Consider the following 24,915-nt stretch of genomic DNA (forward strand, 5'->3'; position numbering starts at 1 on the left):
GCTTTGTCAGCTCCTGAAACCTTTTCCTCTGTCACATAAAGAAATGACAAAGGAAGAAATTGTTTGAAAAAGTCATTATTCTTCTGGCGTTCATACTTATTTTCAGTCCCGGTCAAAGATGGAAAGTTGATGCTTTGTCTGTCTTAGTACTTCTGCTGCTGGTTTCATGATTAATGTGTCTGAGGCAATTAAAGGCCAATTAATGGGGCTGAAATCTGGTGGATGTGTTAACCAAGTAACCAGAACATGAAGTCTTAAGAGGCAACCATATAGTGTGTAAATCTAGATATTGAGGTCTAGTATCTAATACATGAAGTTAGAAATCTAGTTCTGACCTCCATCACATTTGTCTTTTGAAGTTTTAGTGCCTGTAGTGATACTAGAATGAATAAGACCATTCTAAATCAAGCTGACATTTTGGAAAGATGTGTCAGAATGAAGTCTGAGAGAAAATATTTATTCAAGCTTTATTCTAAAATAAAAATCACATTTATTATCACAAGTTGCATAAAATCAGATAGATACAGCTTTTACAAAAATGTTTGATAGAAAAATATTTGTCTAAGTACAATGTGTGGTATTACAGGAACAACTCGTTATTGCTGTGCCTTTAGATAAAGCTTCAAAAGAAGTGAAAGTTAAACCAAAATACTGAGTTTATCTATTGCAAACACAGGTATCACCTCTGGAACAAACTACATCTACTCATTCAAGATCCATTACAAAAAATACTCCTTCCTATAACTGACTTCATAATATAAACTACTCTGCTGACAATGTTTGGGACAAATAATACCATTCCTAAGAATGTCACTAGTTGCACCATGCCATTTGCTTACTTGTGCTGGGAAAGCCAATTCCTGGTAGTGAAAACTGCAAGGAACAGTTGCCAGATGCAAGCAGTCAGAACCTGGCTGGTGTGTGTCCCAAAGGTCACTTAGTTTAGCATGCAGAAATACAAACTCAAAAAAGGTAAATTATGAAGCTGTAACACTTTAATTTGGTATATGGGATCAAAGCGCTTAAACTGTAGTAGCACATCCTGCCCCATCCACCGCGGGTTAAACTATTTTCCACTTGACAGTAGCAGATACGGTTTAAGATACCAAAGACGTTATTGCAGTGTTAGAACTGAAGCAGCAATACAGCCTTTCACTCTTGCTATATTCAAGAAAAGTGAAACACTGGTACTTTGCTACAGCTCAGTGGCAGCAGCATTTTTCTAATAACTTTTCTTTCTCTCCCCTCAACAGAGTCTATGACTATTCAGAAGGTCAAAGGACTGCTGTATCGCCTATTTAAAATTCCTGGTTCAGACCTAAAACTGTCCTACGAAAGTTCTAAAGTGAGTTAAAAACAGATATTGAACAACAAAATATTTCATGCTGCTAAAGGTCCATAGCATGTTCTAAAATACTATATAAAGAAATTTATTTCACTTGAGGAGAGCTGTCTTCATGCTGTAATTTAGAACCTAATTTCATTCCTGTAATATGACAGATTCTCCCTGACTGCAACTGCCTGCTATTTGTTTTACATGAAGGGATTTCAGTGTAAGTCTGATCAGGTTTTTTTTGCTTTCTTATTCTAGTTGGAAGGAAAAGAAGTTGAACTAGACAATGACTTAAAGCCTTTGCAGTTTTACTCAATAGAAAGTGGAGACTGTGTGTTAGTACGATGGTAAAAGGGGACTCTCTTGCTGGACTGAATGAAAAGCTGACGCAAGACTTGCAGAAGAGACACAGACACATGGACAGCCTGTGCCTAGCAGACATATAGGTGAATGAATTTCACACACGTGGCACCAAAGGGCTGTACAATTGTACTTTCAGTTCCTCAACTTGATCATCAGCCTCCAGGAAAACATCTGTTCCTTTGTCCTACTGGAGAAATATCACATAGTGCTTAAAATGCTTCAATTAAATAAAACTCAAGGTCACCCTTTTGCCAAGATTTTATACTGCCTGCCCCCAGCAGTGGTGAGAATTTGTTTTACTGAACCTAGTACAGGGCTGAGTTGTGATCTCTTTGCTGACAAAACAAGATCAATGCTGCACTGAGAGGCCACTTGCTCTTTGTTTTAGCCTACATCCAACAACCTTAAAGTGAACAAAACCCAATAGTAATTTTAGAAGTATCTACCTTAGATGATTAGGGTCAAAATCTGCCAGACCTTCCTTGTACCCACATTATAAATAAGTTCTCAGCACACTGCAAGGCATTGCTATTTATTTTACAATCTTTAGCATGCTGTTCCTCAATCTTATTTTACTTTCACTTGTGTAACCTCAGATTTGTATCTAGTCAGAGTGAGCTCTCAGAAATCCCTCCTAAATGAGGCCAAGCTTGCAGCACTTGAAGATTTGGTATAAGCAAACCTTGATTTTTTTTTTTAATCTAAAATGACAATGATATAAATAAAAAAACAATCACAAATCCTAACTCCCATTACTGTCCCTGTTCCTGCACAGATGAGGGCAATTCCTCAGACAGCACAGAACCTGCTGCAGCAAGACTTACCAGCTGCCCTGTTGCTGAGCACAACTCTCCATGGGATCCTGGAACAGCCCTATACTGAATCAAATCAGTAGTGCTTTAATTTACAAAAGACAGGCTAGTTGGCATTCTTATGTGCATTTATTAATTAGAAGTAGGTCTTTGACTTTATATAAAAAGGATTTTGTTTTTTTGATCTTGAACATTTTGGGTTTTATCTGATCAACATCTCTACTATAGAAAATGAATAGTATCAGTCCACTTGTAATTATCAAAAGGGATGTGCAAATATTGTTATACTTTAGTTGAAACCCAGCATTCAAAGGTATGAATCCAAATGTACACTTTTCCATGATCATTATACACTACCCTGTTTCCAAGGCAAGTCCATCATCTTTCCTCACATCTACATGGATCTCCACACAGTTCCTTTAATCTCCAGAGCTCTCCCAGCTCCTGGGGTGAGTACTGAGGGGAAGACAGCATGCCACTCTCACATGTCTTCTCACACAACCAGAGACCATCCTGTTAAGAGAGAGAAACATTTCAATAGTTTTTCTTAGAAAGTATGTGGCCCCCACAATCTTCACTTCCAAGAATCAGGTGTTTATTGCTTCTAGCAACAAACATTGCACACAAAGGTCCCAGACTGATCTGCTGGACCTATTCAGAGAACTTGGGGGTAGGGATGGAGTCTGCAGGTGGTTTGTGGCAGTTTTGTGGTTTTTCTTTTAAATACGTCTTTAGAAGATTTTTTCCCCCTCTGGATTTTAAGTCAATGGTTATTTCAATTCCTTTTTAAAGAAAAAAAAATTCTCCCATTTTATGCTACTTGGAACAACAGGCATCTCCTCTTTCTGTAAGATCAGACAATTCCTTGAGACTTACTTGATATCGCTTGGGTCCTACAGCTGCCATCCAGATACCCATGCTCACATCTTCACCCTGAGATGAAAATAAAAAGTACAGATATGAGCACCAAGAAAGCATAAAGCATGACTGTGACCTGGAATAAGTTGCATCATTTACCAGCAGTAAAGAATGGTAACTACAAAAACCTACACCAGACTACTGCAGAGGTGTTAAAATAATCCTCCCACCTTTCCCATGACAGTATACTGTTCTTACAAAAACATAGTACAAAAAAACAAGATTACAGCTCCAGAGGTTCTCAGTCAAAAAAAAATCTGTGCTTTGACCTAGAACAGGTACTAAGCATAGCAACCAAAAATATGGCAAAAGCCCACATTAGCCAAGAGAACCCAGTGCTAACACTTGAGCAATGTTCTTTCTGACTCACCCACTACATGCTGTTCCCCAGACCACTTCAACACAGAAAAACTGAACTAATCTTTATTACCTGGTAGGTTTTTAATCTTTCAGAGTTGCTTGCCAGCCACTGCACAATGTCTTTGGAGATGACATAGCCAGACCCACAAGCAAACGCTGGATATGCAGGACTTGGATACTCCAGTTCTTGCCATTTCCCAGTTCGATCAACTGCCCAATTTAGTCTGAAACTAAAGACCGTGTTAGACATGAGATGTTTATAGAAAGTCCTCTGTGGAACCTATGAACACTGATAACAACTGAAGTAATACTGATAAAAAATGACTGAGAGAAAGAAGTCAGTAATTCTAATTATCGATCCTAGTCGTACTTCTCTAGGGCACAAAGCTAAAATTTTAACTGTTGTTTGGTCTGAATCTTGGATAATAAGAGAAGGTTTTCACAACAGAGACAAAAGCAATATTGACAATTAGATCTTCAGCATCTGCACCTTGCTGTTGGGTCTTGAACTAGGTAAGCACATACATCCTTACCTATTTTGTAACAAGCACATCTCTCTCCTGCTAATTAACCCCTTTGGTTAATCAACATGACACAAAGGCAGCGCCTCCAGCAGGCATGCAGACAGCAATGGTATGCAACCCATTTTCCTGTTAAAAGTAGTGGTTGCTTAAAAATCAGGAAGCAGTACATACCTTCTCTAAGCTGCTTTCCAAATGAAGCTCAACAAAGGAGATGTTCAAAGGCTGCCATCACTGAATCACAAAAGAACTCTTCCTGGCAGTGCTGTTCTCTAAGGAAGGCTTTATTCACTCCCAGAGGCCTGCAGGAAGCAGTCTCTGTCTGCACAGTCTCCCCACACGCTCCCAGCATGGCAAAGCTCGCTGCCGCACTGTGCAGCGCTATGGGCCCTGTCAAACTGCCGAGTGAGGCAGTGAAAAGCATCCTGCTTTCCCTCTTTGGGAACAAGCTGCTACTGCACTCCCCTGGCCTCACAAATACTTCATGCATTCACAGCTAAGAGACATAACTGTGTCAATGCAGCAGGGTCTCCCCCTATTTTACAAAGAGGTTCAGCATTGCTGATTTCCAGTCATGAGCACAAGCAGCTGAAAGCTTCAGTGAGCTACTAAGAACTGTCACCTCAGACAACAGCCCCAAAAGGGAGGAATTACAGCTGAGTGGCAGATATATTATCAGATTCTGCCCATTCTTAACTGAAGCTGGCATGTTAAAGCACAAAGTAAATTAAAGTCTCATCTGATATCTGAATTCACTTTAGGCTCAGTATCTTCCACTCCATTGAATCACAGCACAAAGGGTTGAACCCCCTCCAGACTGAGAAGCATCTGCTTTGATAATAACTTTATATTTCCATAGTTATTTCAGTGTTGTTCCCTACATGTCACTCTTGCCTGACCTGAAGACTGTGACTATTAAAGAATTTACACTCAAAGATGTCACTCCTACAGATCTTTTAGATAATCATGAGATAACCAACTATTTCACACACTTGACCACACACTTTATTAAATCACTTTATGTGTAAGCAACAGGCAGGACTAGATTTGTGAAGCAAAGCAGCAAAGGTCTGTTTTTCTTCCATGAGCAGAGGGCAACAGGAAGGCACATTCAACCATTATGTTATATTGAATGCTATAGTAGCATAGAGTTTCTGCTATATTGGATGTCATACCAGAGCTGCAGTGCATTCCATGGATGGAAGGGAAGATATGGGCTATTTTGGTCCTCCTGGTTATTCACAAGTGTATTACAGGCTGGGAAAATTCACTCAAAAATTTATTAATCAGATCTGCTATTTCAAACAGCAGAAGTGGGTAGCAATGCCTAAAATTCACAGATGTTACAATAAAGTGCAGACCATAACAGAAATTTAGTTTCTCCTTTTTACTCCACTTCCTCAAGCCCACCAGAAAAATCACAGTGACATCACAGAAGTAGTATTTATAGTTCTGTACTATGTACTTTCCTTTTAACTTCACTGTATTGCTGGAAAATTCTTATTTACTTAAGCACCATGAAAAAAATGTCTATAACACATTTTAAAACCAGGTAAGATACTCAGCAAGTTTAAATCACTGTAAAGGCATACTCTGGAAATTTACTGTATTTCGGATTCTGAGATTCAAAGATCTAACATGTACAAAAGTCCTGCTTTTTACAACTGGCTTCCTTAGGCATAGGAGGGAACTCACTTAAAGGTAATTTTGAAAAACAACTTACTTTCCCCACCAAATGTTTGGCCTGTCCATTTTTTTCTGCATTATCCTGTTAAAAACAGCTTCCAAATCAATGTAACAGTCATCATCAGTCTTCAGCAACAAGTCAAAACTCGTTGATTCCACTGTCCTGTAGCCAAAATGAAAAGTGATGAGATGCTGAGCTGCACACCACAAATTACAGACGGCATGCTCTGCAAGGGGTTTTTTGGGATGTTGGGGGGAAGCAAGAGGGAAGGAATGTCTTTCCTACCCTTGACTTTTAAATGTTATCTCTATTGACCAAGGCTGACTGCTTCTCCTTCAAAGGAGATACAGCTGTATCCTATGATGATCTTACAATATGGACTTGTGTATGAGCGGAAGAAATCAAATTTGAAGTTTTGTTCTCCAGGACAGATGGTGGATTTACTAGTGAAACCATCTTAAGCAGTATTGACCTCAGAAGGATATGAATCCCTGATGCTGATGGCAGCACAGCTGTTAAAAGCCACTGGCTACACATCAGTAGCCTACTTTCAGGACAAGACAGTCAGTTCAAGGGCAATGAGAAGGTCATAGGTGGTAAAAAACATCTGTGGAAACAACTCTCTGCTTACTCTGTCTCTGTAAATACACCCTTCAAACATGAAAAATGTTATCTTTACCTGTCTGAAACAGTTGAATGTGACACACATAAAATAACCAAAAAAGCTTATGATTCTAGGGATCATGGCTGGCTGGTCACAAATGTTTGTAAGGGTAACTTCTTATAACAAGCAGGGTATTTTTAAAAGCCTTTTGTTACTAAATCTTGAAAAATTGCTAATCTGTAAGATATTATCACAAAGATCTAAATCTTGACATGCAAACCTCCTTTTAGAACTGAAAGCATGGTTCAGTTTTTAATTTACATTCATAGCCATGGAATTTGTGAAGTGCATAATCTTGCAATTCAAACTAAATTGAATTTTGGTTAAATTACAATTGTCAACTGCATTTTTTTACTCCACAGCAGCATCAATTAACTGAAACAGTTGTCTCAGAGTAATGGAAATCACTGCAAATTAGAGGTAGAAACTAACTAAATTCACCACAGACAATGCAATTACACTATGAAAATTCTTTCTATCAGCCTTCTGGACCCCCTGTACACAAGCTTCCAATCCTTGCCCTCCACTCAGCACTGGTGTGGCCACATCTGGACTACAGTGTGCAGTCTTAGACTCCTCAGTACAAGAAGGACAGGGCCATATTGGGCAGAGTCCAGCAAAGGCCCATCAAGATGATTATGGGACTGGAACAACAACCACAAACTGAAACACTGAGTGAGTATACAAACTGGCCAAAAGCCATCCTTTAAATAGTTAAACTGCTAGTTTTCAGTTAGATACAAATGAAAAGAAATTACAAGTGGAAATGAAATTTTTTACACCTGGACTCTTAGAGCAGAAGCCTGTCTTGCCAGCTTGTGCTGATTTGAGGCACAAGGGTCAGCATTCAAAACACTATAGGTACTGCCATTTTACTCACTACATGCACCCAAAATTGTGAGAGAGAAATACAACTTAATGAAGTAAATCACATAAGGCATGTATTTTCATGGAACTTATCAAATAACATAATGCACTACAAACAGCATTCCTAAGAGAAAATAAGAAAATACTTTCTTTTCAACTTACCATCGGTAGAAGTTCAGCAGTTTGGAGGGAACATTTCTGTAAGTGTCAATCACATCTACAAAAACAATGTCATCATACATACTGCTTTCTTCTTTCAATAAAGCATCTTCTTTCTCAAGGTTTTTTATGTGACTTGTAAACCTTTCTGGGCGAGTATGGAGGCTTTTTAAAAGAGCATCCCCTTCTGAAAGAAACAGTGCCGATTATTAAACAAAGATGCATATCTACATATTATTTCACATTTCTCTTGGATCATACATTGACAAAATTAATCTGAAGAAGCACTCAAATAATTTGGGTTATGAAAATCCTGCAATTAATTTAAAATTTTCTACAAAGTTGCAGAACAACAAAGAAATATATTTTTGTACAAGGCTTGGCACTAAAAGTTTAAAGTAAAAAAGTGTTCTCTTCCTCTTCAGTAATAAAAGAACTCAACTTTTTAAGGTTCCTTAATATAAAGAACAGTCTGGGACTTCACTATTACTCTTACTGTAGAGTAAAAAGGCCACTGTCAATTACTCCTAAGTATATGTATCTAGCATTAAAAAAATAAACACACAAAAAACCAAACAATGCTATGCTAAATACAATCAAATAGGCATTGCTTTGATGTAGCACAGATGGTCCCTGCTAAACCATATCACATAACTGCAGGTAAAAGCTAAAAATATATTGCAGATAAGGGGGTAGTTTGTGGTACTGAAGAAAAGTTTGACAAACAAGATGGAAGGGCTTTAGCACACACCTCAATTCAGTCTCCTACACAGATGACAAGACAACAGGACTGCCCAATTGTATCTGCCAGGCCTAGCTCCAAAATACAGCCATAACACTCTCAAAATCAATGGTTATGATGGACCAATGAGAACACATCGACTCCAGTGCTATGTGGCCAAAATCTTAGAAACTGGAAAGGGCTCCTGTAAAATCTCTGAACATTCTGCTGAGATAGGTGTAAAAGAGGAACAACAGGAATGGAAACTGTTTATCCATATTAAACATTGTGATACAGTACCTCTAACTGCAGCAGAACTGGAAAAAAGTGTGAAAAATACCAGGGAAAGATTTCATTGCATGACATTTTTTTACTTGATTTTGGGTAACAAAGAATAAAAAGAGTCTAGATAAAAAGACAAAGGGATGCAAGTCAACTGGAGTGTCTGACAAAAGGCACGCTCAGGAAACACATCAGGACATTGACTTTAAGCATAAAGGAGGCAGGAAGAAAATGTTTCTCCTAAAAGAAAACCGAGGGTGACTAAATTCATGGAGACAGCACAAATTATGCTCAGAAGTGCAATTTAAATTACCTATTTTACCATAATATCAAATGTCATGCTATGTTTTGTGGACTTACCTTGAATAGTGTAGATAAAACCACCTGCTATTCCCTCCACACCTTCTGTGAGTTCATGTGGCAGTGACCCTTCCCCCGCCTGTTAGGAACAGATTAATTGAAATTAATAGATTAATTAATCTCTCATTATTGATCTGCTTTCCCTCTGATTTTAATGTGTGAAGTTTTCTGGCAACTAAGAATGAAGTTAATTTAAAGCTCTGCTGGTTCAGGCACTTGCATAATCACAGAATCACAGAACATCCTGAGTTGGAAGGGACCTACAACAATTATTGATGTCCAGTTCTCGGTCCTGCAAAGGACCACCCCAAGAATCACACAATGTGCCATGAAAGACTAAGACTAAGATTTTTAACTAAAGTTTTGTGGCATTTTTTTTAAGTTTCACCCAAAACTAGCAGTACCACTGAAACTTTCAGGAAACTAGTTTCAAAGTTGACAGCAAAATTATTCTGGCTAAATTACAACAACACAGGATGTTTAGGCAAGCAACAATTTGACACAAAAAGAGACAGTGCCAAAAAGCAAATGCCCAGACTTTATCCCATCAGTTGGGATTCTAGCAGAGGACTTTTCACCCACATTTTGCCATCTCTGATACACTGCTTCCCATTCTGACAAAAACAATGAGAGCTTTACTCCCCTCAAAATAAAATGCCACTTACAAGCGTAATTTTTTTGCAAGAAGGCAAAGCAAAACTTCTCTTCTGAGGTACAAGGACAAGCCCAACTGAATTCATGATTTACACAGAGAAATACAGGAAAGTAAAATGCTAAAATCTCAACACTTATAGGAAAAACAGAAACATGGTGGAAAGGAAGGTGAGGGGACTCACTGTAATGACTCTGAAAACACCTCCTCCATCATTCACCATCACTTTATGAAGGTTTCTTGAAACCAAGCCCTGAAGATCCTGGCTCTCCCACACAATGGTACCTTCAAAACTCTGGTAAGAGAGCAAAATACAGTTACGCAGGTATACAAAGACTTAAAAAAATGGAAGTCAAACAGTTTGGGCTCATTAAAATTATTTTAAAATAGTCAACTTCATACAAGATTTAGCTTGAGTGCATAACATAAATGTTTCACTTACACTTCAATAAAAATAAACTACACATAAATGAAACACATCCGTGAAACTCAGTAACACATAATCATTCTTTTAAGACTAATCATGAATCTCTATATTAAACTTTTAACAGAAGCCTAGTGTAAAAGACTTTGGCTTTCTAAAATCATCAAAATAGCATTTAAAGGTGACCTGAAGTGAATTTTTAAAAATCAAATATAAAATCCTGCACTACAAAGAGAATATGTTAAAACAGATTTGGAAACAAGCTCAGCTTTTATCATTATCTGCCAAACAGAGATCAGAGACTGGATCCTTACACCAGCAAAACTCAAAGAAAAATACAGCCACTTTTATCGCAGTAAAGGTGTCACAAGCTACTGTAGGACTGACAGAAGTCTTACCTCACATCTTGGCTGGTAAGGAAGAAAAATACAAGTGAATAACTTCAAAATTTTCTGGTTTTAACAGTCAAATTAGGCTATGCCACTCCATGTTTTACATATATGTGTGTGTATGTGTGTGTGTGTGTGTGTGTAAATTCTTGCATTTGAAAGGACTTCATCTCAACTTTAAACTGAAGACCCCTGAGAACATGGAAAGGAACAGGTAGTAAGTTGTACAAGTAAGAGTATTGGTAGAATTTGATTTTTTAAAATTTTTAAAGCAATTTCTCCCTTATGAAAAGGTAGGGTTGTTATACTCCTGACACCTAGATGAGCACATTCCATTTTGTCTCTCCCACTTTCATAAGGAAATACACTAGTTGTTAGTGTGGGTGTTGGAACAGAAAAACAACTTGTTTGTACATGCATCTCTGCTGCTGTAGGAAGTCTGTTTACTTATACCAACCTCTCATCTCTTCCCCATTTTATCTTCCTTATACACTAGAAACCTTCTCCAAAATTTCTCTAGTTACTGAAACACCTTTAAGTTTAGATTAGAGTTCAGCTTACTTTTTTGCTTTCCTCTAGAAGTAGGTCTTAACATCTGCAGCAGCCTCAGTGTTTAATGACAGCTGTGTGTGTACTTCCGAAGTCTCTTATCTATTATTTAAAATGCCAGCTTTATAAGCTAATAATGGAGCTAGCCAGTGTTTATTCAAACCTGACTTCCATGCTCAATACCTTCACCTTGTTTCACAGAATCACAGAATAAGCTGAATTGGAAGGGACCCATAAAGATCATCCTATTCAACTCCTGACCCTGCAGGACCATTCCCAAATCACACCCTCTGCCTGCAAGCATCAGCCAAACTCTTCTTGAACTCTTGGTTTGCTGCTGTGACCACTTTCCTGGGGAGCCTGTTCCAGTGCCCAACCACCTTCTGGGTGATGAACCTTTTTCTAATATCCAGCCTAAACCTCCCCTGACGCAGCCTCATGTCCTGTCCCTGGTCACCACAGAGAGGAGATCGATACCTGCCCATCCCCTTCCCAGTAAGAGGAAGCTGTAACTGCATTGAGGTCTCCCCTCAGTCTCCTCCAGGCTGAACAGACCAAGTGACCTGAGCTGCTCCTCAAATGCCTTCCCCTCAAGGCCCTTCACCATCTTCATTGCCCTCCTTTGGACACTCTCTAACAGTTCAATGTCATCCTTATCTTGTGGCACCCAGAACTGCCCCCAGCACTCGAGGTGAGGCTGCCCCAGTGCAGAGCAGACCAGGACAATCCCCTCCCTCCCTTGCCCAACTAAGGATGCTGTGCCTGAATGCAGCATCAGGACACAGCTGGGCCTCATGGCTGCCAGGGCACTGCTGACTCATACTCAGCTTTCTGTTGTTTAATTATTTCTCAGTTATTGAAATAAATGGACCGATATTAAGACTTTTTCTAGTGGCTCAATTTCTCTTTTTGCAGTGACTGTCATCTCCCATTCCAATGTTTTTTTGCTGTAGGGATTGGATTCTAATCACACTTCAGTGTCCTTGTCCTCTTCATAGACACAACCTTTGGAAAGTTGTTTAGTGAGTAGGAGAGTCCTTTAGGAGCAATAGAGTCCTTTCATGCCTCAGCAAGCAGAAACATTACTATTCTCACCACTGACTATTACTGATACTGACTTCAAATGTACCAGGAGTCTTAATCAGTTACTACCAGTGAACCTCAGTGTAAGGTGTCCTAAGGCATCATTATTTTCCAGGTTGAGAGACTCGTAAGCAAATTTTCTAATTACTTTAGCCCCCAGCTATTCTTACTCTAAGCCAGCTAACGAAAGCTAAGGCCTGAAAATGCTTAAAGCAAAAACATTAGTGGTACACCTGAGACTACATCATCTGTTTTTCCCCATTTAAATTCCAGCCTTGTTGCTGCCAGAGCGCAATGGCATTTACAGTGAATACTGAACAAGTGAACTGGCATAATGCAGCCCTGCCAAACTCCTTTCCTAATGTTAAACAGTGCTTTTTGTTCCTCCAACTACTCCCCATTAGTAATATAGAGTATGTGCAGTACAGAGTCCCATCCTCGTGCAAGTGGCCCACAGCTTTTTGACAAAATAAGTGCATTGCTAAGACTTGTCTGTAAGAGCCCTGTTTGTTTTAGTTATCTGCTGGTGCTTCTGCTGTTCTGCGCTTTCAGTCGTTCCAAAGCTGAATGATCGATTCTGTCTCTCACAATCTGGCCTGCCAGATGTTTATTCTAATGCTGCATTTCCTTTCCTTTCCCCAAGATGAGCAGAAAGAGCAGCACTTCAGCTGCAAGATGAATGAAGCTCTTCAGCAGTCTGTACAATCCATTACTTCTTCAAGGTGGAAGGACAGAGAATAGACACTGTCTCAGACAGCATCCCATGACAATTAAACAGTTCACTAAATTTAGTGCTCTCAAACCAGTAGACAGGAACACGTGGGCATTGCCACCTCTTCTGAATCATCGTGTATGCTTCAGCATCCTGAGCATCACAGGAGAATGCATGCTGTGCCTAAGCCTTATTAATCTACGTTAGTAACATTGTGTTACCCTGTAAGCATTCAGCGCATGACACACATCAGATCAAGGAAGCCCACACAAAGAAATATATGAATACTAATATTCTCTCTCTCAAGGAAGTACTTCCCATCTGCCTCTCAGGAAAACTGCAACCATTTATAGCAAAATTGCCTGGAATTTTAGAATCTCAAAACAAAATCTTACAGGGAAAAGGCTCACATGATAGACTACCAAATTACTGGGCAATCAACATTCTTTTTAAAAATGTAAAATCAACTGTTAATCATTTTAGTATGAAATTAGATTGCCAAAGCATATGCACAAAATACTGCAAGTGGTCTGCTCACCTGAAAGGTCTCCTGCCAGCATAACAACTTGCACAGTATTCAGTAAACACTGTCTAAGATGATAAATCAATCAGCCAGCTGCAGATTCCCCTTAAAATTAATAGATTTCCAAATGCATTCATTAGTATAGACCCAGGGGAATAAATCAGGGAATAAACTGGCCCAAATTGTCTTCTCTTCCGTCTTCAGTTTTCTCTTAATTCATTCTTTCATAACACAATTTCTTTAGTAATAAAACAACCCAGACCTAAAGACTACTTACAGAAACAGCAGCAAGAGTCCAGGAAAATATTTAAATTACTCTAAAATGGTAGCTGAGATATCTAGTGAGAGATCACTGGTCCCCTGAGAACAATTCCTTGTACCTGAGAGGGTCGGCTAACTAGAAATCTCCTGAGCCAACCTTTATTCATTAGACCTTCATTGTAAAATCACTGGGGTATTTTCCTATGATATTCTGTTCCTTTAGTGTTTAATCCCCCTCCTTCCTATGCAGTCACAAGTAGGTTCCATATCCCTATAACACAAACAAGTAACACTGTCACTGCAAACGTAACACAGAATATCTTGATGTTATGTACAAGACAGATGCAGAAACCGCTTTTCCAGCTGTTCCCAGAAACCTGTGCCATCCTCCCCTCCCTATCTTGTGTGCTAATGTCTGATAAAGCAGAAGAGAAAAAGAAGCACCACATGTTCTGTTAAACCCTCCCACAGAATCAAGGCAGGTACAGTTTTCAATCAGAAATAGGTAAGTTTTCTGAAGTTGCTACTATTTGACAAAGTAATTTTTTATCAATTTGTATTTTCCAGGCTTATGCTTTATAACTACTTGTGATAATAAGATGTTGTAAAACAAATACTGGATTTCAGCATAACCCTGCAACTACTTATCCATTCTGTGATTCTGTGAACTAACGTTCTAGAGGTTTTCACTTGCCCTTTTCTGCCTCAAGCAAAGGCTAATTTTATCAGTCAGTCTGTCCAGATGACTTAAAAGAACTGCTGGCAGTTCTGATACTGCACATACCTCTGGCAAAATAAACTGTTCTACTGGCTTGTACCACAACCTGTTCACCTGCACTCCACAGCTTGGTGGACTAAAGCGAGCACTGAAGATCGCTTCCTGTGAACAACAGGAAAAAAACAAAATTTTTAAAAAAACACAACACACATTAAAAGTGCTACTATATTACACAGGCCATAAAATGTCTCTTAGATAATAACAAATTACATAAAGATTCTGCACTGCCAAATTCCAACCTTCAGAAAATGGCTTCCAAGCTCTCTTATGATACCAACTTTTCTCCTTCACTGGCAGTAAAATGCTAATGCAAATAAAATTATCAGACATTGAACATTTAGGAATTCTACAGTTTAGGAAACATGAACTTGATTACAGTATAACTTTATTTTTATTATGGCTATTATAAACCAAACTCCTTGTAAGTTCATCGTGGAAGTCATACTTACAATTCTTTCTACTGTAGCACAGGCAGAAGTTTTGAAATTGGCCTATCAAGTTATTGGTTGAGAGAAATGTAATCTATCAAATGCAACAATCTTTCTCAAAATTTTTTTACCTCCAAATCACAAAGCTATTCTATCAAACCCATAACAGCTTGGGACGGACAAAAATTATCAATGAAGTCTGATTATTACCAGTAAATTATAACAGCTTCCAGAAATCTTAAAATGTCTTGCCAGAAGACAGACAAGAAAAAACTACAGCTGTCCTGCATCTCTGCTTGAAGACACCTAATATATGTTTCTGCAAGCATTTTAAATATATTAGATAGCTTAATTTTTATTCCTTAATAACTATCAATATTTAGAACCCCAAATTGTGCACTGGAATTAGATTTTAGTGCATTTAGATTAACACATATCACTTTGGGAATTTCATCTTTTCTTCATCCAGGATGTGCCTCTGTATATATATATGAGAATTTAAAAAGCAAGAGAAGAAAAATGTAATTCATAAACGTGTCAGTTAAGTATTTATCTTCTAACTCACCAACACAGCATGTCACTTCCTTTAAGAACTTAATGCACAAAAAAGAGACATCATGCTTTCAAAAGATAACTACAATACTCTACCTCATGTTCTGCCTGGTACAGCTTTACAGTGATGTTCCTCTGGAATCCCACCCCATCAGCCTCATAAAATACCCCAAGGCTGGTAATGACAATGGGGTAAAGCACACGGAAGTTCACACTGACGATTCTGTCTTCAGAAAGCACAGAAGGTATGTCCTCAGGGAGACTGAATGCTTCAATTTCCTGATTCAAAACTGAATGAAAAGGAAAGGCCAGAAGTAAGGGGAGAAAAGTTCATAGTTCCTGGATACACACAAAGCACATTGCCTACATCCAAAGCATTCTGGTTAATTAGCATGGCTCACAAGTGCACAAGAGTAAAAGAAGATACAGTGGGCTGCAGACTGCAGCAAGAAAAATTTCAGTGACACAGCAATCTGCAAGCTAATAGCAATTGTAACTCAGTGCCTACATATCCACAGGGAAAACATTAGAAACACAATAAATGCACAGCAGGAAGACAAAAATGCTATTTGACTGCACGAATACCTGTATATTAGCATAATACAATAATTATTCATGTATCAAAATGGCACACACCTCCACTTAATTCAACTGTCTGCTTTTTGCCATTATTGCCTACCTAAGCCCTGAGGTACCATTTATACTTGGGAACAATGGATGTTGTCATTCAAAGAGAAAGTAACAGAAGTTACATTTTGTGTTGAATCATGGCTCAGGTACCTAGCAGTCCTTAATTAACTTGTATTAAAGAGCAAAAATGAAATAACATCCAAAAGGAGACATTAAAAATTTACAATTTTAGTTAGGAATTTTTGTATGGCATTTAATTTTTTCCCCATTTTACGTTTCTTAATTGTTTTCTGTCTAAAGCAGAATCTGAAAAAATGATCAGCCAGACTTGCTTACAGAATTCATTTTGTCACCAGAGAAGTCCATCTGATACTCAAGACTGTCACCTTGCTACTTTCTTCACATTTGACACTATGTGCCAGGTTATTTTGTCTCTTTCCAACTTCACTTAACACATAGATCAAGTAAAAACATATGTTATATGGGACAAACTGTCTGGTGACACAAGGAAAATGCAAATCCATTAGAAGTCAGTGGCCTCCCTTTCACATGCCCAAATATCTCTCTATCTGTCTTGCACACGGTACTTACAAGAAGGTTATGCAACAAGTTCTAGAAGGTATTTGTTTTCAAGACCAGTTGTCTCAATTAAACTCCCCAAACTACTCTCAGAAAACACAACTATTTCAGACCACAGAATTTTTAAAAGTTAACTTTATACCTGGGTTACTGATGTTCAGAAGTTTGCAGGAGTAAGGGTCTTCTCTGTCCTTCACTGGCACAGCACAACCATATGCACCTATTATAAACTTCACAAGGACACTAAAATAATTTGCTTTTATTAACACCAGTTCTTTTCCCTCCTCCCTCCATCTTCAACAAACTTAATTTTATCACCATGGCCTGTCTTTCACAGGGTTAAGATTTTGAACCTCTTAAAAATCAGCAATGACATTTGGTATGCAGAGCAGCCACATGAATCCCCTCATAGGAGCTCAATTCCAAATCCACATTAACATTTTATATTATGAGGTCGCAAGAAGATTGGTAGCTAGAAATGAGATACAAGACAGCCAGCACACTAAACACAAAAAAGACCTAAGGCAACACTGAAGGATCCCAGAGACCTGCCCCTCCTAGCCTGGGTTTGTTACTTAATTCAAGATTGTTTAAATGGTACACATTCAAAAGTCAATGAAAAAAATCCTTTCACCTAGCAGCTAAATGTTCTCCCAGAACTCCATATAAGCTATCAAAGGTCCCAATTTTAGATGACTGAGGTGGCTATGCTGCACTCCAGGCTGCATGCTGACACCAAATCTGGGAACAGCAAAATGCTCTCAGTGCAAGGCAGGTATCAAGGTGTGAGAATGGTAGCATTTCCAGGGATGAACTGCAGCAGAGCTTCTCAGCAAAAGCAGACCTGCCTGTACACTGTCAGATCTATGCAAGCAATCAGGCAGGGCCACTCACACTGCAGCAGTTTGGTGCAGTTTTCAGTGGGAAATAAACCTGAACTTCACAGTTGAGGCTGTTTGCTAGAGCTTTCATGGTTCTCTCACCAAATGCAATCCTGCCTGCTTTCAAAATCCTGGATTACCGAGGATTCAAGTTGCACACTGTACATTGCAACACAAAAAAGAGAAAGGCTTATTCATCACTAATAAACAGTGGCAAGTAATTGCAAAAGCAAACAGCAGTGTATAAAAAGTAGTTACAGCCCAAGGCAAATAGTATTCATATACACTATTAAGCAGACTTGAAAAAATCTATCAGAGTACAAGATGCTAAAAGCAAACAAATAAACTAGGAAACACTTTAAAAGAAAAATTATTGAATCAAGATATTTCATCATTACAGTCCTGACCCCCTGCCCCCCAGGCCCAAACTACAAAACAGTAGAGGTTACCGTTGGTTCAGGGAAGGATGTTGTTTCAGGTGCTTGAACCAAGTGCTCCTTATAACACTGCGAAGTTCATGATTGTGTCGAGCTGACAAAACACCTACAATAACATCATAATGTTTCAGCTTCCATTGAGGAAAGGACAGTGGACCTAGAAGTAGAAAGTGACAAATATTTATGCACATATTACCACAAGCCTGAGTTGCAAGCAATAATTAATTCCAGCCTTCCAGTACTTAAAGGGGGCTAAAAAAAGGAGGGGGAGCAATGCAGATAGTGATAGGACAAGAGAATAGGGTTTTAAACTAAAATAGGGGAGACTGAGATTAGATGTTGTGAAGAAATTCTTTACTCAGAGGGTGGTAAAACACTGGCAAAGGTTGCCCAGAGTAGTTGTGGCTGACTCAATCCTGGGAAGCATTCAAGGTCAGGTAGGATGGGGCTTTGAGCAACCTGGTCTGGTAGGAGTCATCCCTGCCCATGGCAGGGGAGTTGAAAGTAGATGATCTCTAAGGTCCCTTCAACCTAAACCACTCTGAAATTCTGTGATTAAAGGACATCTCAAAAGCAAGAGAACTGAAACACTAAAAACAAGCAGCAGAAGTACTTTTGCATTCTTGTTTCGGAATCAGAGAAACATTTTCAATAGGCCAAAACCTTCACTCACATGCCCATTTTCCTTGTGCTTTCTGAAGTTGCTGTGACCACCTTTCTGCCTCACAATTTCAGTGTGGGATGTCAAGGCCTATTGTTTCTAACCTTTTGAAGTGGAACACCAGTCTGCCTTCACACAGGGCATTACATCCCTACAGAGGGGAATGCTCTGGCTTTAATCAGAGCTGGATGCCACTGCCAATACTTGTAATCCAGGATTTAGCTTGTGCTGTTTTAATTTCGAGATCATGAAACCTGAACTTGATTTCAAGCAGGATTACGACCAGATAGAGACCTGAGAAGCTCTGATTTAGAGCCTGTAAACAATCAGGCAAGTAGCTAAAGTGAATTTGCTTTGTTTAATCTATCAGATATCCTAGAGTTAAGACAGATTTGTATTTAATTTTAGCAAAGGATTGCTTCCCTCATCTCATTATGTTTTTCATTCAGCTGTAGATAAAGAAAACAAATGTAAGTGTGAGTGCACTTTAAACTACTGCCTATAGCATAGAAAAGGTTTTTTAGAATCTAATTACAGACTAAAAATACTGCTAAGTCTGTATTGTGAACTCCTACTAGAAGGAGTTGAATTATTACCCGGACTCTACCTTCTGTACCAGCATTCTCTTTCTCCACTTTGAAGCTGAATAGATGGGTTCTTTTACCCTGCTCGCTAACCTAGGACCTCACAGCATCTGCCACAAAAACTGCTGTGCCAAATCCCACCAGACATCCATCTAGCTTTATATCCCACTGTCAGTGTTCAGCAAACAGTGGAGAGGCCTTGGCCTTGCTCTGTTCCAGGCTGAATCAACATCAAGATTTCAGAACTTTTGTTATTGCTCTTCAGGGCTATTGAAAATAGTCCTGACTCTAAAAGCCAAATAAAACTGTTCTGGAATTGATTCTCAGAACAATGCAAAAGCAGAAAAACTACAGAGTGAGTTTCCACCGGTAAACCTTTCCCATTCTATTTCCCACTAAATATTTTAGTTCTAAGTATGCAAACATTGATTTTCTATAAGAAGGTTAAGTTCCACCATTATTTAAATGAAAACAGCTACAAGATTATCAATTACTTAAGCTGAACATTAACCTATTAAGAGAAGCTTCCATCAACCTAGGCTCAGAATTACTTAAAATCCCATGCAATAAGCCATTAGTTGCATTCTTCATTTTTTCACTGAAGTTAACTGTTGCACCTCTTACAGCAACCATAACTGAATTGGTGGCAAGGTTTAGGAATATGATTTGTTTGCTACAGAGCAGCAAATCTAGTGCCCTATATAACATCTGAAGAAACTTGTAAGTCAAACACACTGTTCAATCGAAATACCAATTTAGTTTTCCTTTATGCTGGCAAATATCATTTATCCAGAGACTCTGTATGTCCTCATAGGTCATTACATAGCCAAGAATGACCAACTCTCCAAGACAGCAGAGATACATGAGACAGACATATGTTTATAAAGTATAACACTATTGCAAATTCCTGCTTACACATCCCTTTTTTCCCTTGTTCTTCATCCATCCTTTGATTATTCTTCAGCCTTAACTCCAAGCCTTCCAGTACAAAGTTCATAGGTCTAATATGACTATTAGACTTGTAGATGAGGTACTGTTTACACAGATTTCTTTTTTAAGACATCATTTTTAATAAGAAGCAGAACCATTCCATTAAATCAAAATCAAAGAAAAATAAAACTAAGGGCACAAGTCTATGGGGTGACTTGACTCAGAATAGCATGAGTTAGCTTGAATGCATTAAAAAAAAAAGCTACTCAAATCAATTAAAATTAAAATACTTTTAATTAGTTTGTATTTTAAAATGAGTGAAGCTTTTCCTTATGAACCATCCACATAGGAACAATGTTAATGTAACAGATGCTTCAGAATTAATATCCTATTGCTTTTAGAACAGCATTGCAGTAGTCTATATTCAGAAGATTGTCTTCTCTGTCCCAAGAGTTATGTCATTTTACTTTTAAAACCACTGAAAATGAAAAAAAAAAGAAGAAAGCTTACTTTGACAAAACATTTTTTTGCTTGTTAGTAAAGATTTCTATTTGCTATGGAAAAGTAGGAATAATGCTAAAATTTCAGGAAAATAGATTCATATGTGTTTCTCTGAACTCACACTATTTTTAAAAAGGGAGATAAAGTGAGAAGTACAGGGAAAAATACTAAGGATATTATTAATTTATAAGGATAATTCCAATATGAGCATATATAGTCTCTGATGCAGAGTAATTTAAGAGAAAACACTGCTGACTTCGAAGTCAATAGTGACAATTTAGACAAGCAATCAATACTTGCCACTGAGGACCAAAGCTATTTATCTTCCATTCTATTTTTGTGCACTTTTAGGCCAAAACTTTCAGTGTCAGATAGTATCATATCATATACCTCACTCTTACCTGGAACTGCTTTTGCAAGGTAACTACACCTCTACATTTTCTGATTTCAAAGACAAGAAAAAACTGTAAATTTTGTAGTTGTGAAGGGGGTGAAAAAAGAAGAAGAAAAAAGCTACATATCACATTCCATTTTAAACCCTAAAAGTGTTGCAGACACTTTTAGGAGAAGGAGAGGAAGAGGAGAGGAGGAGAGGAGAAGAGATGGAGGAGAGGAAGCTTTCCAATCCAAAGGTCATACTGCCACTGCCTTCCTTGTTTTTAAATTCTTACTTATTCAAAGCTGCACCTCAGTTGCAGCCCAAGATTTCTAAGTAGAACCTGAGACAAATACACAAAGCCTACCTGTTAATCCACAGCAGAACCTACAAAAACATGAAAGCAAGCAGCCCTCCCTCAGCTGCTGAGGTTCATTTAATTCTCTATAGCAGCTGTCAGCAGTACTTCTGTCAGCTCTAAATCTACTAAGTCCAGGCTGCCAGTACCTTGTGTCACATTGTTCATGGTAAGCTCCTACTAAAGCTTTTATTTGTAAGGACTGACTTCCACACAATTCTCTGACATCTGACCATACTTGTACTTTTATTGGTACAGATTTTCACCTCAGTATCAGCTTCAGGAAGCTTTCACAGGACTCTCAGTCAATTTTCATGAAATGGGTGAAAGTGCTGGTCAACCTCTAGCTGCCTGCCAGGCTGGACTGAGAACTAGCAACAGATCAAAGTTTGGGAGAGATACAGGAAAAAGTAAACAAGTGCATATATAGAGTACAAAGCTGTGCCATTAGAAGACACCGCTAAAGATGCAGAGGTGTGTGTCCTGCTGAGCTGGCCATGGAAAGAGGTCACCACTGACAGGTAGTCTGCTGACCCTGCTCAGATTTTAACCACCTCAGCAGCACTCAACAGCTTTTGAAGTTTTTCAAAATCCCAAACTACAAAGATGAACATGTACCTCGTCTTCCCATGAGACTGATTCTCAATAAAATGTCACATTGGGCTGTTAATTATATTTGCTTCATTATACGGCAATGAAAAGAGTGAGAGATCACTTAGCTTGATTTTGTCAACAAACACAGTCTTGCTAAACATATTTCTATTGATGAGTCCCCAGTCAACTACTAAATTTGCCAGTCATTTTCAGTGAAATTTGAGATAAAAGGCAGTCCACAAAGTGATTAAGTCTCTGCATTTCATGCAACAGGAGTGGACAAAGAAAAGACTCATTAGTGCCTGCACTGAGAAACACAGCAGTGTAGGGTTACTTGCAATATTAGGCACCATAGCACCTCCACTGGACACAGCTGAAATAAGTGAGCTCTACAGAAGGCTGGGCTTTGTATCTTCTGCTACCAATGCAGCTTTTTTCTTTTTTTTAATTCCTGAATAAATCAATGAATGGAACTAAGTAGGCCAAGCAGAAGTTAGAGTATTCTCAACTAATCCACTTCATAAGATAAGCAACACTCCTCCAAAACAAAAAAAACCCACATATTTTTATCTCTGCCTATTCCTGTCATTTTGCAATCATATTCCTGAGGTTTAATACTTTTTTCTTTTCTGCTGCTTTGCAAAAGATCCAAACAAACACGACGGAAAGAATTAACTCAATATAAAGATTTGCATTCACAGAATGCTGACACGCACAGAAAAACAAACCAAAGAGCAAAAGCAGCTCTTTCCCCCTTTTAGTCTACTTCACTTAAAGTAATCTGCTACAGCTTATCTGCATTACATGTTTTGCTGCAAGCAGAGCTACCTGACCTCCCTGCAGTACCTACTTCACCCCAGAGCTAGAAATTGCCAAGATGTGTGCCCCATGTCTCTGCAGAACTCCATGAGGCAGGCAAGCTTTTATACAAGATTTACAGATTCAAAGAACAAACCTCTGCAGGCAGAGGTTTCTGTTTGTTTTACATCAACAGCATTCCTTAGAAGAAATAGGACACAAACTGATGCCTCCTTTTCTTTTTTTATTTTGTGGAGGTAAGGGGTGGGGTTGTGGCAGGGCAGGGGAAGCAGAGTATAGCACCTTTATTTGATGAAAATTGGCCACCAATCCCTGCTGCCATGGAACAAAAGTCTGCTCCCAGGGAAGGCTACTCGCTCTCTTCTGGCTGTTCCACTCAGTGGGCAATTTAGAGGATAGCTGTTGAAAACCTTAATTCAGCTAACTCTCATGGAACTAGTCCTCTTTGCCCCCTGCTCCAGTGCCAAAATACAAAAATACAATTCCAGTGCCACTCATCAGTAGTTCACAATGTCTCAGATATTTGTCTACAGAATAACTAAAAGCCCTTAAAAAATCCCAATTCATTTGGAAAATACCATCAGCTTATTTTGTGTATTCTTTGTCAATTATTTTGTGTCCATCAAAAGTTAGGGGATTCTTTTATGTCGGGGGTGGCCTATCCATGAGAAAACATGTCATATGAAGATCTTGCAGATGAAGGGTGGGCAACAACTGGCATTTTAGGCAGGACTGCACATCTACTACCAATGCCAAACCTGACCTGCTGAGTTTCATTTTCCAAGGCCCCCAGTCTGTAACTCTTTACATACCTATAAAAGATGAAATAACTTTGTGACCAAGCATGCTACTCCCTGACAGACAGGACTACCAGATTTCAGACAACATCCTTTCTTAAGAAAAAGTCCCATATTTTAGCAAAACTTCACCTCATAGCTTGTTTCCATATTTTGGTTCCATTAGGCCAGTGCCTGAAGAAGTACATGCTGTGGCACAGGGCAACAGATGGCATACAAGCAGACTCTAGAATTGTGGGTTTTAATCTGTTGCATAATTGTTCACTAGTAGAAGATTGACTCTGACAAATCCAAAAAGGCCAATTTTTAGCTGCCACCCCCCCCCCAAAAAAAATGTAACAGGAATAACAACTTAAAGGGCATTAGCATCAGCAAAGTAGCAGAAGATTGCACAGAATGTGTAGGGTTTTCTGATTAGGCCCTGTAGCTGAAGCCCAACAGTGAGTAACTTCCTACTCAATAAGATCTGTGCTATCAATTAAAACACACAATTAGCAATGAATCCACCTGGAGTGCTAAAAGCAGGTCTGTCTGTTCCTTCTCAAGTTTCTGAGATCATTTTATAATTAGCATTTATCTAAGAATTTTACAAAAAATTAACTAAGCTTCCTACTCACTAACTTTTTTTGGATAGCACTTGTTTGTAACCAGTTAGACAAGGATTTCAATTAAACCTAAAAGCATGCTCCTGCACAATTCTTGTTCAGAAGTGTGAATTACAGTTTCATTAACTGATGAACAAAAAAAGCAGGAAGACACCAAAGTCAGGACATAAAACAAAGGCCTTTGATCTCAGGTTTGATCCTATTTATTGTTTTCCAATTACTGCCTACAAGAAATGTACTCTCTCTTCTGTGACACCAAGGTAAATGTGATCACGAACACAGAGAAAGCCTGAATACTGCACAGAGAGAGACACAGTTGAGGGCCAAGAATGCAGGCAGACTACAGGCCTTTCACAAGGGGTAGTTAAAAGGAGGACTTAATTACAGAAGCTACTTCCAATTGAGGAAGAAAAGTAGATGGAATGAGTGGAGACTGGAAAACTGTTTGCATTTAAAGCCATCTGATCCATAGATAAAAAGCCAAACTGTTTTCCAGAAATGGAAAGCCCATTTTCCACTAGAAGTTAGAAGTACCTGAAGAGCTCAACTTAAGAAAGCAAAGGTTTAAAACAGACACCTTTGACCTCTATGGTTACATGCTGAAGACGTACTTGAAGGAGAAGAAAGACCCTTTTGACTGAAAGGTTTAAGAATTAAAAGGCATAAACTAGGTGCACGTAAGTTTAGGCTAGAAATGAGAATATAATTTTAATCAGGACAACAAGCCTCTGGAACAGCCTCTTCCTACAACTGCTAGGAATCCAA

At 38.7% G+C, this 24,915-nt stretch overlaps 2 protein-coding genes across 4 annotated transcripts in view; one reads left to right on the plus strand and one right to left on the minus strand.

The window, feature by feature from the left end:
* The window catches only part of TBCE (tubulin folding cofactor E), a 28,187-nt gene extending 25,488 nt beyond the window's left edge, over positions 1-2,699 (plus strand). The window contains exons 16-17 of one of the 2 annotated variants that reach the window (XM_053937129.1): positions 1,254-1,345; positions 2,472-2,699. In XM_053937129.1, coding sequence (XP_053793104.1) covers positions 1,254-1,345; positions 2,472-2,591 — 212 coding nt within the window. In that variant the 3' untranslated portion in view covers positions 2,592-2,699. Of the gene's footprint in view, positions 1-1,253; positions 1,346-1,591; positions 1,959-2,471 lie in introns of those variants that run through there. The other variant, XM_053937130.1, reaches the window with a different exon arrangement.
* B3GALNT2 (beta-1,3-N-acetylgalactosaminyltransferase 2) overlaps positions 451-24,915 on the minus strand; it is a 30,234-nt gene continuing 5,769 nt past the window's right edge. Inside the window, exons 2-12 of one of the 2 annotated variants that reach the window (XM_053937133.1) lie at positions 17,938-18,082; positions 16,750-16,850; positions 15,495-15,688; positions 14,425-14,520; positions 9,884-9,994; positions 9,048-9,126; positions 7,688-7,871; positions 6,031-6,156; positions 3,857-4,016; positions 3,385-3,441; positions 451-3,021 (exon numbers count right to left, since the gene is read on the minus strand). In XM_053937133.1, coding sequence (XP_053793108.1) covers positions 2,887-3,021; positions 3,385-3,441; positions 3,857-4,016; positions 6,031-6,156; positions 7,688-7,871; positions 9,048-9,126; positions 9,884-9,994; positions 14,425-14,520; positions 15,495-15,688; positions 16,750-16,850; positions 17,938-18,082 — 1,388 coding nt within the window. In that variant the 3' untranslated portion in view covers positions 451-2,886. The remainder of the gene's footprint in view (positions 3,022-3,384; positions 3,442-3,856; positions 4,017-6,030; positions 6,157-7,687; positions 7,872-9,047; positions 9,127-9,883; positions 9,995-14,424; positions 14,521-15,494; positions 15,689-16,749; positions 16,851-17,937; positions 18,083-24,915) is intronic. The other variant, XM_053937134.1, reaches the window with a different exon arrangement.

This window comes from Vidua chalybeata, chromosome 3, assembly GCF_026979565.1.
Source record: "Vidua chalybeata isolate OUT-0048 chromosome 3, bVidCha1 merged haplotype, whole genome shotgun sequence".
Classification (NCBI taxonomy): Eukaryota; Metazoa; Chordata; class Aves; order Passeriformes; family Viduidae; genus Vidua; species Vidua chalybeata.